The sequence below is a fragment of the Protomyctophum parallelum genome, assembly GCF_964188405.1.
Source record: "Protomyctophum parallelum genome assembly, chromosome: 16".
Lineage (NCBI taxonomy): Eukaryota > Metazoa > Chordata > Actinopteri > Myctophiformes > Myctophidae > Protomyctophum > Protomyctophum parallelum.
Window position 1 is genome coordinate 34,834,461 of NC_139711.1, and position 13,524 is coordinate 34,847,984.

Consider the following 13,524-nt stretch of genomic DNA (forward strand, 5'->3'; position numbering starts at 1 on the left):
TTAGATTTTCACAACACGATTTCAATGATTTGTTGACTGACTTGTCTTTTCTGATCATTTTTCTGTTTTCTTTTATGTTTGTTACTTCTTCTAACATGTCTGTTAAAGGTAGGATGGGTAAGTGATAGTTAGGCTATTTGGTTCTCTATGGTTCTCACCAAATGATGCCCGCATTTTCCAAACCTTTGGTGACCAGAAGAGAACTATAGGCGATCTATTGACAAGTAAGACGCGCAAACGCAAGAATCGCGAACGCAGCTCGTAAATTGCAATAACAACAATTAGAATAAATTACATACTTTTTTTTTCTTTTTAGTTAGTAATTTGTTTAAGTTTTCTACTGTGTGTGTGTGTGTGTGTGTGGTTGTTTGTGTGTGTGTGTGTGTGTGTGTGTGTGTGTGTGTGTGTGTGTGTGTGTGTGTGTGCTACAGCTGCGCCCTCTGGTGGCGGGCGGGTGGTGTCACAGCGGGACAGACAGACAGACACACAGACAGACAGACAGACACACACACACACACACACACACACACACACACACACACACACACACACACCTTAGAGTACACACACACACAGACATGATCTGCAGGGTCTCATAGTTAGTGCTCACCGCGTTCGCAATAAGGTCTCATTACCCCCCCTTTTCCCCTCACTGTATGTTTCTTTTCCCTTTTTGCTTCCTTTATGATGAATTCCTGTTCTGTTCTTTAACTACATAGAAGTGTCTATTTGTATGTCTCTAAATGTTTTGATGAATTGAACAATGTGGACCCTGTTGTAAACAAGTGTAATGCTTAATTGGGTCGTCAACTCACAGTTAACAGTCTTTGTATTGAGTTTGTGCTTGAAATGTACTCTAATTCTGCAAACTGTTAATAAATATTTCAATCAATCAATCAAAACAGCATAGTACTGTAGCAGCCCTTGCTGAACATCAAAGTAGGTTAAATGTTGAACTTGTGCATGCTAGATTTGACTGCACTCACACAGCCTAATACTCCCTGTTACAGTTGGCAGCTGCCAAGTGCCAAGTCAACACTGCATAAACAAAAGACAGCTGATCTCTCTCTCTCTCTCTCTCTCTCTCTCTCTCCCCCTCCCCGAAGTTGATTGGACTGGCGTTCACGCGTAACACAAGAGGTGTTTCAGCCATCGAAGCTGTTAAGCAAGTCTTGAAGAAAGTGCAACAGTTGATTGCGCCACAGGATCAGAATTAAGATTCAGTCAGTGGTGAGTGAAATTCACGCTATTAATAATAAAGCAGATTATATTATTGCTTCAAACTAGCATGCTAGGAAGCTAATGTGGGGGGGTGGGACTGTGTCTTATTTCAGTAGTATTCACTAAACAATGAGTTGGGAGTAGGATGTTTACAGTGTAGTTGGAAAGAAAATGTAGGCTGCTTTGATTGCTTTGTTCTTAATCCATTGTTTTTGCATGATACCTGGCTGGCGTTTATGTTTCTGCTTGAAGTTGTGACTGATAGGCTATCTGATATTGGAATTGGATACAGTACTGTTTTAAGATTATACCACTCATCATCATCACCATCAATATGATGGCTTATCTTGGGCCTGGCTAGCTCAGATAGGATACATTGATGAACCATATAGCTTTATGATGCTGCAGCGTAAGATATAATAAAATATATATACCGTTTGTGAATAAGGGCATGTGTAATTTATATTTTTAAGCCATCAGCTGGTTTGATTTTATGGATCAACAAAGTGAGGATCTCGGCTGCCCTCAAGATGAGTCACAGTCAGAACCAGGCCTTCTTGACCCAACGTTGCTGTGGCTCCAGGACACTGTCATCATCGCAATGTTCCATGTCCGCCAGAGGTTGTTGTGGGGAGCGGTCGTATTGAGTGCTGTGTTCCTACTCCTCTGGACAGCCACATTTTTATATAGTGCCTTCTATTACTCTTACATGCCAAATCCAGCGTATGCTACCCCCGTACACTACTATTACAGGTGTGTATGAGTATGTGACCTGTTCTCTTCTCCCTCAGACAACCCTCGTTCTCTGACACACACGCACGCACACACACACACACACACACACACACACACACAAATACACAAAGAGAGAGAGACTTGCATATTAACTTTGCAATGTGTTTTAAGGACCAACTGCGAGTCGTTAAGTTCCCATCCATGCACCTATCCTGTGGCCAACATCTCCCTACTGGTTAACGGAAAGAGTCAGGTGGGTGTCTGTCTATCTACTGTGTCTGTCTCTGATATTTAACTTAATTTGTCTGCATTTCGTTTAATTTCTAAACTATATGGCGAACCCACCATTTCAGGCGTTGACATTTGGTCATCCCTATCGAATCTCTCTGGTGTTGGAGATGCCTGATTCCCCAACCAATCGGGAGCTAGGGATGTTTATGATCAGGATGAGCTGTTATTCCCGCGAAGGGAAGGAGGTTGCCTCCTCTGCCCATTCTGTGAGTTGTTCACCGCTCCTGAACTGTTCAGAGATTCATTGTTCATACACTAGATGGTCCTATCAATATGCATGTGCACATGCATACACACTTTGGCACACACACACACACACACACACACACACACACACACACACACACACACACACACTCAAAAACGCTCTTCCATTGCAAGTTACTTATGCTGTTGCGCTCTTCCAGGCCAGCCTGCTTGTCTCTGCATCCAGCTCTCGCTTTGTGAGTACTGCAGTACACTACTAATGCACATTAACTCCAAATCATACCACATGGGTCATGTCAGGTTATCGCTGCTTTACGCTTGTCCATGGTGCTCTACTGTATACTACAGAGTAGGTCATTTCAATGGGGAATTTCAACTGTATGAATGAAAACAAACTTGAACAGATTTTAGAGTCCCAGTCTTACAATGTAGGCATTTAGCTGATGGTTTTATCCAAGGGACTTACAAAATGAAAGATTTAAGTGGGGTGAACCCTAGTCAACAAATTATGTCACGTAAATGGAGTGCAGATGAAAACAATTAAGAGCAACAAAGTAACTAGTATAGCAGGTAAACATCAAACATAGCATTTGTCTAAACTAATTAGGCTACTTACTTACTTACTGTAATCAGAATTAGCCAATACAAGCTCACAACACAAGTAATTGAACTCCAATTAGATTCAAAATTTGTGCAACATATATGTACTGTATATGAGAGCTTGATGGTGTCATCCTCTTCTGGTTTAGACTATGCTGAGGTATCGTTCCAGCCTGTTGAGGTCCCTTGGGACACTCCTGTTCCTCCCAGCATACCTGACTGGAGTGGCTGAACAGAAGCAGCTGCTGGAGGTGGAAATATTCTCTGACTACACAGACAGCTCTGTGAGTGCAAGACTAGTACTCGCTCTCGCTCTCGCTCTCGCTCTCTCTCGCTCTCTCGCTGTTTGTGTTTGTTTTCATACCTACAGTATAACAGGCGTTTCTCTGTGTGCAGTATGCTTCTGCTGTTGGAGCCTTCATTGAGATCCTGTCTAGTAAGGTGCAGATTTATTCATCTCAGCTCTTCATATATGCTCACTTCTCTGGCATAAGGTGAGTGTCCAATGCACACTTTCTAAATCTAATGTAATGTTTTTGTGATCTGTGAGCAATAGGCTGTGACAGAAATTAAATTACTCCTTTTCTACTCCCAAAAGATGAAATTGTAGATTGATAATTGTATTACATTCTAAGTTACATCGTACTGTTTTACTGCTTCATGTGAAAAAGCCTATGCTGACAACATTATTCTGATCAATTCAAATACTAACAATCTGTTTTCTGTGTATTATTTCGTAAGGTACATATTGCACCACTTCCCTCTGGCGTCAGCGATCATAGGAGTGGCCAGCAACTTCATGTTCCTCAGCGTTCTCCTGCTCCTTGGCTCCTTGAGAGAAGGATCGTGGACATCACAGCAGGTCAATGGACAAACACTGTGTCTAAATGGCAACGTTTAGAGACGCATTTTACCATATAAACACAACCATTTTAGTCTTACTGTACACATCGCTCTCCATGGGTGGGGTGGTGGTGGAGGGTGGGGTCCATTTTGGTTATATTTGTGGTTATTTGATAAGTAGTATTTGCCTGTGTAGGTCTGTTGTTGTGACCTATAATAGCTCTGTCAGTGTCTCTGTCATTGTTAAGCCTGATTTATATACATTTGCTAAATGTACAAGCTTGTGAGCTTGTACTGTAGATCTTCTATTTTCTGAGTGCATCACTGGCGCACGTCTAAATCAGCCTGTATAGTGTTGTTTCAGGTTGCATATTGAAGAAACTACATTGTGAGTGTTCAACTGTAAATATAGACCCGCAAGTGTCCATTTCTACACCACAGATTAATTGATGCTCAGGTGTGTAGGTTTTGGGTCTCTACAGTATATCCAATTGCTCACTGTATTATTGTACACAGAACAATACAAGAGAAAAGAAGGAGAGGAGGAGTTATAAAGCTCAGTACGAGGATGAGGACAGCACCGCAGGTACGTACACACACACACACACACACACACACACACACACACACACACACACACACACACACACACTTACTTTTGTCACAAATTACATTTTAGTGAGGCACAATGTACTCTCTTTATTGACGCGTGTAATTCTGCTACAGAAATGAATGCATCAGAGGACTCCCCGATGAATCTACTTCATATAAGACCCACAGACCTGACACAGGGGGAAACCTGCATGTGAATGACTGGTGCTGACATGAGACTTGATACATGAGATACAAGTACTTTCCGGTTGTCTGTTTTGTTCATAAATGACAGTGATTCTTCATGACCACTAGGTGGGGCAAAAAGACAAGTGGGGTTTGTTACAGTTGTAAGTTATGTTGTTTACCCAGGGGTTCGGTGTAAAAGGATATATACCGGTATATCAGTCTATTAGCAGTTATTTCTCAATGTGTTGTTTACATTTTCATCCTGCATTGATGTTTAAAATAAATACAGTAAAGGATGGTTAAATGATTTATGGTGCACATGTGAATCAAACCCAAAGGTTTGGTTTCACAAGGTCTTTGTTACTGTAAAGTTTCAGAATATGTTTTCAATGGCAGAACAGGTCCAGTTTAGTGCTTTTTTAATTATAGTTAAATAAATAAATTAATCAATATCATTCAGATAAGATACTTTTCTCTCTTTAAAGCTAAATGTTTCTATTTTCTATAACGTGTAGCGATCGGCTATCGCACGCACGCACACACACTCACACCACCGCAATTATTCATGTCCATGTCAAGTACACACACAGACGAGCGTCAGCGCAGCGACACGCCCCCGACGCTCGCACGTTCCCTTACGCTCTATAGAGTATAGAGCCAAGATGGCGCGGCCCTGTGTGAGAGAGTAGCCTGGAGAGGAGACTGGAGAAGAGCAATCGGAGGAACAATCGGTACGCGAGTTTCACACAGTCCGCGCGGTGCGTTTCCTAAGTTCAAACTGAAGCTACAAGTGGATCCACGGGGAGAAGAGGAATCGACTGAGAAGTCAACCCTTGGAACGTCTCTCTGTCCGTGTCCTGGCGTTCAGCAAACAGCAACGGAGCTGCAGTTCTAGTAATCAGCATCGCAAGACTGCTCACTATGGGAGATTGCGCCCCCCCTGGCGTAAACACAGAAGCATTCAAATAAACTCACAGACTTTTAGGCTGGGACTTTAGACGTGATGACGTTGACAACCCCGCCCGCCGGGTGCACCTTATAACCGTGCCTCAACGTCTACGTCTCCATTCGTTTGTGAACACACAGCGCAACGAAGTCTCCCTCACGGATTAGTATCTGATTTATTTCCACAAGGACGAGAAGCCTTCTCGGTACCGCGGAAACTGCTTTTCCCAGAGGCTTCGAGAAGAAGACCCTCTTCCGTGTCAGTCTTTGTTTGTCCGTCGCGGGAGCGCATCTCCTCGAGCATGGACGCGAAGGAGGGGTTGAGTATGAAGCTATTGTCGCTGAAGACAGCGTTATTATTAGCTTTGGTGACCGCTAAAAGGGTCAGTGATATCCATGCTTTGTCCACAAGTGCGGAATGCATGAGGTTCAATGGGGATGCAAGGGTGGTCATGAAGACCAATCCGGCATTTTTACCTAAGAACCGCCTAGCTACCCCGGTTCCGATGGACTTGGCGGCGTTCTGTCCGCCCCCCTTTGCCTCTGAGGAGGATAGGAGGAGGCATAACCTCTGTCCGGTGAGGGCATTGAGGTTGTATTTGGACAGGACTGAGGTGACGAGGAAGACTACACAGCTGTTTGTCTCCTGGGATCCCAAGACTGGGACTGCCTATCTCAAAGGTTAGGCTTTCCCAGTGGATCGTGGAGGCTATAGAGCGGGCCTACTCTGGTAGGGATATGGTGCCTCCCGTAGGGTTGAAGGCACATTCCACGAGAGGTATGGCATCATCCTGGGCCCTCTGTAGGGGGGGTCTCTGTTCAGGATGTTTGTTCCGCTGCAAGTTGGGCGTTGTCTTCCACCTTTGCCACCTTCTATAGACTGGATGTGACAGCAGCGCCAGTGGCGCATGCGGTCCTGGGCGTGGCCTCCAGTTAGTGGAGAGACTTAGTTCCCCGCGGGGGACGTTGGTCTTCTCCAGGGCGTTAAGACGGTTGTTCTGTCGGCCCCTCTTAGGCACATATGGCAGACTTAGGTCTGATTGGCCTTCCCGTTGGGGTGCAGTAGTCCTGTTGAGGGACGTACTGTGGTCCTTTGCTCACAGATAAAGGTACGGGCCCTAGGGGTCCAGACTTCGTGATGACAATAAGGGAGTTAATGAAGTCTCCCATAGTGAGCAGTCTTGCGATGCTGATTACTAGAACTAGTAACCAAAGTTCTATAACAGCGAGCAAGACTGCTCACCAAGATTCCCTTCTTGATTGCTTGAGAAGAGAACAATTGTTATCGAATGGAGACGTAGACGTTGAGGCACGGTTATAAGGTGCACCCGGCGGGCGGGGTTGTCAACGTCATCACGTCTAAAGACTTTATTTGAATGCTTCTGTGTTTACGCCAGGGGGCGCAATCTCCCATAGTGAGCAGTCTTGCTCGCTGTTATAGAACTTTGGTTACATACGTAACCCCTAGTTCTCTCCCACTGACTGGTACCCCCCCCCCCCCCCCCCCCCCCGCTCTCACGCGCGCGCACACACACACAAACACACACTGTGACTGAGTTAATCACCCCGGTACAGGCCGTGGGATTTCTTTTGTTTGTTTCTTTTGGGTGGAATAACGTTTTATGCACATCCACAACAGTGGAAGTGATGTGAATATTGTCGACGCTATATACTGTGGTACTTGGGAGACTGGAGTCACTGGACTGGATTTTGGGTGTGGCTGGAAACAACAATACAAACAAAACAAACTGAGTTGTGCTGTGTCTGTGTGAATTACTGAATTCTGTTACATTGAGTGAAGGTTCATTTTCGGGTAACCTATCCCTGGTTATGGTTTACAGGTTCATGTGTATGTATATATAAATATATTTATTCTTGTTTAACCATTGTAAGGCTGGCTTCAAATAATAAGCAGTTGTCCCCAAAGTGGTCCAACTGTGTTAGGCATTTGCCTAACTGGCACCCCAAAAAAGCATAACATAAAGCCAAGCCGTTACAAACGAATATATCTACAAAAAGTGTATAGTCATCATTGGTATGGGGGAAAACCTGATATACAGTGTACCGTATAGGCCTATGTTACAAAGGGGTACCTATTTCAGGCAAATGTTTACCTGATATTGCGGCTGGATGATGTTTTGGAAATTCTGTGGCGTCACTGTATGCAAAATGTTTTATCAAAAAGGATTAACACAGGAACAGACATACTGTAGTGTACACCACACACACACACACACACACAAGAGAAGGAGCAGAATAACGTTGCTTGCTGACAGTCAAAGAAGACAGGTTGGAGAGGTAAAGTAGCCTACTTTCCACAAGATTTATACTTGCTGAAGTTCCTTTTGTAGCACAGAACTGGATAAAAGCAGTTTAGCTTTACATCTGATACCTGTACTGTATTATATGTCATTTGCAGTGTTGGGTCTAATGATGTCTTCAGTACAATAATTTTCATAACTGTATACAATGTCTTACTTAGATTTCAATATGAATTTTCTGAAAAGTATTTAAAATTATGCAACTTTTCTGCACACATTTCTCTGACTACCACATATTTGGACAAAGAACTGGCCAAGCGTGTTTGAAACATGGAGCAGACGCATCATCCATCCGCTCTCGGTGAGGATCCAGTAACCATGACGAACACGTCGGACACGGAGGCAGAAAAGGCACAAGGAGGAACAGAATACAAAGGGGGGATAGCAAACGGTGAAGGGAAGAAGACGGTGAACGAGACAGCCCCCACTGATGATGTGTCAGATGGACTATCTTTGAAGATGCACCAACGCCTGTCAATTAGCAAAGGGCCGTTCAGGACATGGAGGCCCAGACTCCAGTGGACAAAAAGCTTCCCCCCATTCAGTCAGTGCGTTGGGGAACATGATGAGTCTGAACGGGTGAGACAGAATGATTTTGGGGAAGAGGTTCAGTGCTATTCGGAACTTCGTGTCACTCACAGACCCCATCTCCGTGTTCAACAGAGGGTGATGGAAGGGAGTACAGAGGAAGTGCAGTATAAGCAAGGGGGGAGAGACGATGAGAGAACAAATGACACACTGACTGCCAGGGAATCGAGGGCCGAGTTGAAGGCGAGATGGAGAGCGACGAGGAGACAAAGATTAGGGGGCAGTGGGAGAGAGAGATGGAACGGGAGAGGAAGAATGGAAGAGACTGGAGGAAAGCAAGATGGTAAAGCAATGAGACTGGGGAAGGAGACCAGACCCCCAGAGGAGGTAAAGGGTGGCAGTTTAGATAGTGGGAGAATGTTCCATGATGCCCCAGAGGGCGATATAGGTGTGAATTCTGAGACGGATGGAACCGAAGCGGAGAGTGACGAAAGAAACATTGGTGATCACTCTGAGATGGAGGGCGGGAGTGATGGGAGCAGTCGGATAAATACGATGGGCGAAGTTGGTGAGGAGCCGCTGAGACAGGCAACCCAATGGTCTTCCCCACATCCCATCCTCTCCCGCCTCTTACAATCCTCTGCCTCCTTCACCTTTTCCTCCGCTGAGAGTGATGAAGTCTTCAGTGACAAGGAGGATGCCGGCTCAAAGAGGAACACCCTCAGAAAGGTGAGAGGAGCTCATGCAAAAAAAATGAATGGGTGGATGAATGAGTGAATCTATCCTTTACTCCTTATTCAAATGACCCATGACATATGCACTACAGTATATTATGATAATTCCTCAACATCACAGAATTATGAGTTGCTGCGCTCGGCTCTGTAATATGTAACTGCAATGGTTTTCCGTGAAAGAGACATCAAAACTTTGTTTCTCAACTGTTCTCAGCAGCTCCTGTGGTCCTGGTGATTTGCATGGGTTTGAAAGATAGCCATGGCACTGTTAGATTTGAATGGCATTTGCATGCCATGCTTGGCTTCAGATATGAGAAAGATGAGGGGAAAAGAAAGGGGCTTGTCCGTAGGCCCAGTGTGATCTTTTACATAGGCCTACTGAACACTGGAACCTGTGCAGTGCTCTGACATCTTGCATGATAACATGCATATGTACAGGAATGGTAGTGTGAATCTTTTTGTGTATCGCTTGTTGCCTATTTATTTTCCTAGTTAGATAGACATACTGTTTGCTTGTTTAGGTTTGATGTGTACCCATTACCTGATATCCGTTGTGGGCCTTAATTGTTTTTATTTGCACCCTACCCTACTAATTAGAGCTCGTTTGTGTAATGCTATTTACTCTGATCTCTTACACTTGTAAAGAGTCACTCTGGATAAGAGCATCTGCTAAATGCCAAATTCAATGAGATATAGGAGGGTTATGTGATGCACATAACTGGTGAATAAAGTAATGCTAAATCCAATTCCAAAGGCAGTATAGGAGAACAATAGGATAGCCAATAGATGACATGTGAGCATGAGGCAAGTGACTTCCACTACAACAAGCCAGAAAAACAATGTTCCAATCTATTATGCAGCCTGAAAGAGCTGGACTTGTGGAAAGCCTGCTTGAGCTTTAATTTCTTGCTTTTTATACTATACATATGCACATGCATCATGGTGTAGTAGTGGATACTTTGTTGAAGTAGGCTACAAGTATTAGTAGCAGTTGTTGAACGAACTGTCGTCATGTCAGTCTTGGTGATACAGGCTGTAAGCATTATCACTTCATACACATTATATGACTATGAATACACTGCTCTGGCACGCTCTGAAGTGCCAGAGCCCAGAATCCAACCCTGGCTCAGGAGCCTTCCATGTTAGCATCGGCCTCTCCATATTAATGCTATTTGTATGATAATAGAAACTCCTACATATGTGGCTCCATAATGGTATTTCTACCATTTCGTCTCTATCTTCTTTTTCCCCAGTGTCGGTCCTGGAAGACATTCCTGAACATGATGCAATGGTCAGTGGAACAGCAGAGTTCCTGGGTCCAGCTGGCTGGACATCAAGGCATGTGTGCTTCTCTCTCTCGCACGCACGCACACGCGTGTACCTTTTGCTGCTGTCATATTATTTTACATAATTTCCGGCAGTGTAGCTTGAACCAGCATAATGGAGTGGACCTGTACAAATGTACAGTATACTTCTCATAATGGGAGTGCTGATCTTAAATCACCACAGCCTTTTTCATTAACCAGTATTTCATCCACACTTTACGCCTCCCTTGTTGGTTGCTGTTGCCACTGTAGGTAACTTCCAGACGATTGAGGGGGGCGAGGTGTTGAAGTTGTACAGTGATGTGGAGGCATCGTGTCTGGCCTGCCTCATGACAGACCGGCTGAAGCCTTTTGTCCCACAGTACCATGGCTTGATGACCCGTGGAGGGCACACGTACGTTCGCCTGGAGGACCTGCTCTGTGGCCTGAAGAGACCTGTCATCATGGACTGCAAGATGGGTGTCCGGTAAGGCCCCGTGCAGCCTTGTAGAATGAGTTTAATATGTCAAATGAAACGGGCACAATAATAATGTCCATGACATTCTTTTCTTTTAAGTACTGAATTGCTTTCATAATCCCAAAACTTTGACAATACTGTTTTCCACAGACTGTCCTGGATAGCAATAAGAGCCTAAAACCTATTGATGCTTGCACGATGACGATTAATTAGGCGTTAAGGTTGTGTGATCTCATTAAAACAATGTAGACAGTTTGGAGTTTTCTTTTCAGGACATACCTGGAGGAGGAACTGTTGACAGCACGCAATAAACCCAAGCTACGGAGTGATCTGTACGAGAAGATGGTGAAAGCCGACCCGACAACTCCAACAGCAGAAGAACACGCACAAAAGGGGGTGACAAAATGGCGCTACCTTCAGTGGAAGGACAAAACCACCTCTACTTCCACATTGGGATTCCGGATTGAGGGCATCATGGTAGGAATGTTTTTGGGGGCTTTTCTGCCTTTATTTGGATAGTATAGATGTTTGGAGACAGTAAAGGCCATCGGGCTCGGGAATTGACCCTGTGACCTGCTGTCAGGCTGCATTAGAGCCTGCTACTGTATGTGGTATCGACACTCAATATTACCTTATCAATGCACTCGCGCCCATACACAATTCACTCCATTTATTGGATAACAAAGTCAATATTTATTGATTGCTCTGTAATTTGCACAGCTCAACATTACTCTGATTTATTCAAACTAGGGCACATGTGACCATTTGAAATGTGTGTGCGTGCGCTGGTGTAAGTTGACGTCCCTGTGTTTCTCTCTCTCTGAGTCAGATGGAGAACGGAAGTATTCAGCGGGACTTTAGGAAAATTCTGACTTTAGCACAAGTCACTGACGCCTTGCTCTCGTTCACCAAGAGTCAGCTTCACATCCTGGTCAGTTTGCTCTGCCAGATGAGCAGCACTAGCTATATTACATTATGTAATGTGCTTCACACAGTTATCTCATATCAAGTAAATCTTTCATCACCACCATCTTATTTTTCTCACCCATCCCCCTCATCCAATTGCCCTCTCTCTGTCTCCTACCTACTGCTGCTCAACAACCACTATACACTGTACTCCACCTGATTGATTGAATAATTTATTATATTACAGTACATTTCAAGCACAATTCAATACAAGACTGTTAACTGTGGACGACACCATAATAAAGCATTACACTTGTTTACAATAGGGTCCACCATGTCTTCCCTCTTCTCATATATCTCTCAACAGAAGGCCTACCACTCCAGACTCCAGGCCTTGAGTGAAGCCTTAAATGAGTCGCCATTTTTCAAAACCCATGAGGTTAGTCTGAATACAGAAGTGAGCCTTAATTCTTTCTTATGTGCTTCGCTGAATTACGATTTAATTATATCTGAAAGTGAAAAAGCTGGAGTTAGATCTGGAAATGATTAATAATCTGATCCCAGAGAATAGCCCATTTGTCTTTTGCATCTATAGTATTTACAGTTATCTTTTTAATGATGTATTAATCATGGCTCTAATTTGCATGAATTAATCCATCCACCCCAGCCCATATACTAAATAACTTTTCTTTGACATGTCTCACCAGGTTATTGGTAGCTCACTCCTCTTTGTCCACGACCACAGCAGCAAGGCTAGTGTGTGGATGATAGACTTTGGAAAGACCATTTCAGTGCTGGGCACTGAGCTGCAGCACAACGTCCCATGGGCAGAGGGAAACGGGGAGGACGGCTACCTCATTGGACTGGCGTCGCTCACCTCTTCACTGAGTCAGGCCATCAGTAAAGCCTCCTCCTGGTGTCAAGACGGGAACTCTGGAGGGGGGAACACAGAAGAGATCACCAAAGTGGACTGAGGCATTGTGGGTGTGCATGATAAACGTTCACGGTTGAGATGTCACTGACAACGACAACGCTCCCTTCAAGCTACACTTTTGCCCATTGCCTCAAAAGTTTCTGTGACTGAGGGTATGAAGGGAATGGAGATTTGATTTAGTAAATCTTTTGATTTAGAAAATTATTCTTCACTGGTTGAGGAAATTGAAATAATAATAAAAAAATCACACACGTGTGAACTGAGTGGTGCAATTCCCCCCCCCCCCCCCCCCCCCCCCTCTCTCTCTCTCTCTCTCTCTCTCTCTCTCACTCTCTCATTAGAGACACTACCCCTCTCACTGTTTCTGGCGCCCCCTACTGCTATTATTAAGTCACATACTCATGCTCACACAGACACACACACAAACGGGTACGAGGACATTGCAAGCTGGTTGTAGGAGTGGTTGCACCACTCAAAAACTTTTCCAGAGGACTCTGGTATGGTTCTTCCCACTAGCCTACACCTGAATGTAATGACAGTGGTAGGTGGTATTTATTATTTATTTATTTACTTACCAAAAGTAATCAAAACTTTATTTTTCAATCCATGTTTTAAAAGGCTTTGTGAGACTTTGTTCAACCCAAGCTATGTAGGCTATCTGTTATATTTAATTACAACACAGATGTCAATTGTTTGT

At 44.2% G+C, this 13,524-nt stretch overlaps 2 protein-coding genes across 4 annotated transcripts; both read left to right on the top strand.

Annotated features, from left to right (window-relative positions):
- The first annotated feature begins 1,107 nt into the window (after positions 1 to 1,107).
- LOC310873958 (seipin-like) lies at positions 1,108 to 6,620 on the top strand. 3 transcript variants are annotated; one of them, XM_083786575.1, is made up of 10 exons: positions 1,108 to 1,230; positions 1,695 to 1,974; positions 2,128 to 2,209; positions 2,310 to 2,453; positions 2,655 to 2,690; positions 3,204 to 3,338; positions 3,451 to 3,548; positions 3,796 to 3,933; positions 4,425 to 4,483; positions 4,624 to 6,620. In XM_083786575.1, exons 2-10 carry the CDS (start codon positions 1,715 to 1,717, stop codon positions 4,704 to 4,706), a joined length of 1,035 nt encoding a protein of 344 aa, XP_083642701.1. In that variant the 5' UTR covers positions 1,108 to 1,230; positions 1,695 to 1,714; the 3' UTR covers positions 4,707 to 6,620. The 3 variants fall into 3 exon arrangements, with proteins under 3 accessions (XP_083642701.1, XP_083642702.1, XP_083642703.1); XM_083786576.1 differs by having other exon boundaries at positions 3,796 to 3,916; positions 4,414 to 4,483; XM_083786577.1 differs by lacking the exon at positions 4,624 to 6,620 and having other exon boundaries at positions 3,796 to 3,935; positions 4,432 to 4,472.
- Positions 6,621 to 10,645: 4,025 nt separating this feature from the next.
- On the top strand, positions 10,646 to 12,984 carry LOC310873767 (inositol-trisphosphate 3-kinase B-like; the record flags this gene model as incomplete). The annotated part of the gene is made up of 6 exons (XM_083786320.1): positions 10,646 to 10,658; positions 10,783 to 10,996; positions 11,260 to 11,464; positions 11,817 to 11,918; positions 12,261 to 12,332; positions 12,601 to 12,984. 6 exons carry the CDS (start codon positions 10,646 to 10,648, stop codon positions 12,865 to 12,867), a joined length of 873 nt encoding a protein of 290 aa, XP_083642446.1. The 3' UTR covers positions 12,868 to 12,984.
- Positions 12,985 to 13,524: the final 540 nt, after the last annotated feature.

Coding starts and splice junctions, on each gene's coding strand:
- LOC310873958 (XM_083786575.1), top strand. CDS start 1,715: ATGGATCAACAAAGTGAGGATCTCGGCTGCCCTCAAGATGAGTCACAG. Junction 1,975..2,127: donor CCCGTACACTACTATTACAG/GTGTGTATGAGT, acceptor ATGTGTTTTAAG/GACCAACTGCGAGTCGTTAA. Junction 4,484..4,623: donor GGATGAGGACAGCACCGCAG/GTACGTACACAC, acceptor ATTCTGCTACAG/AAATGAATGCATCAGAGGAC.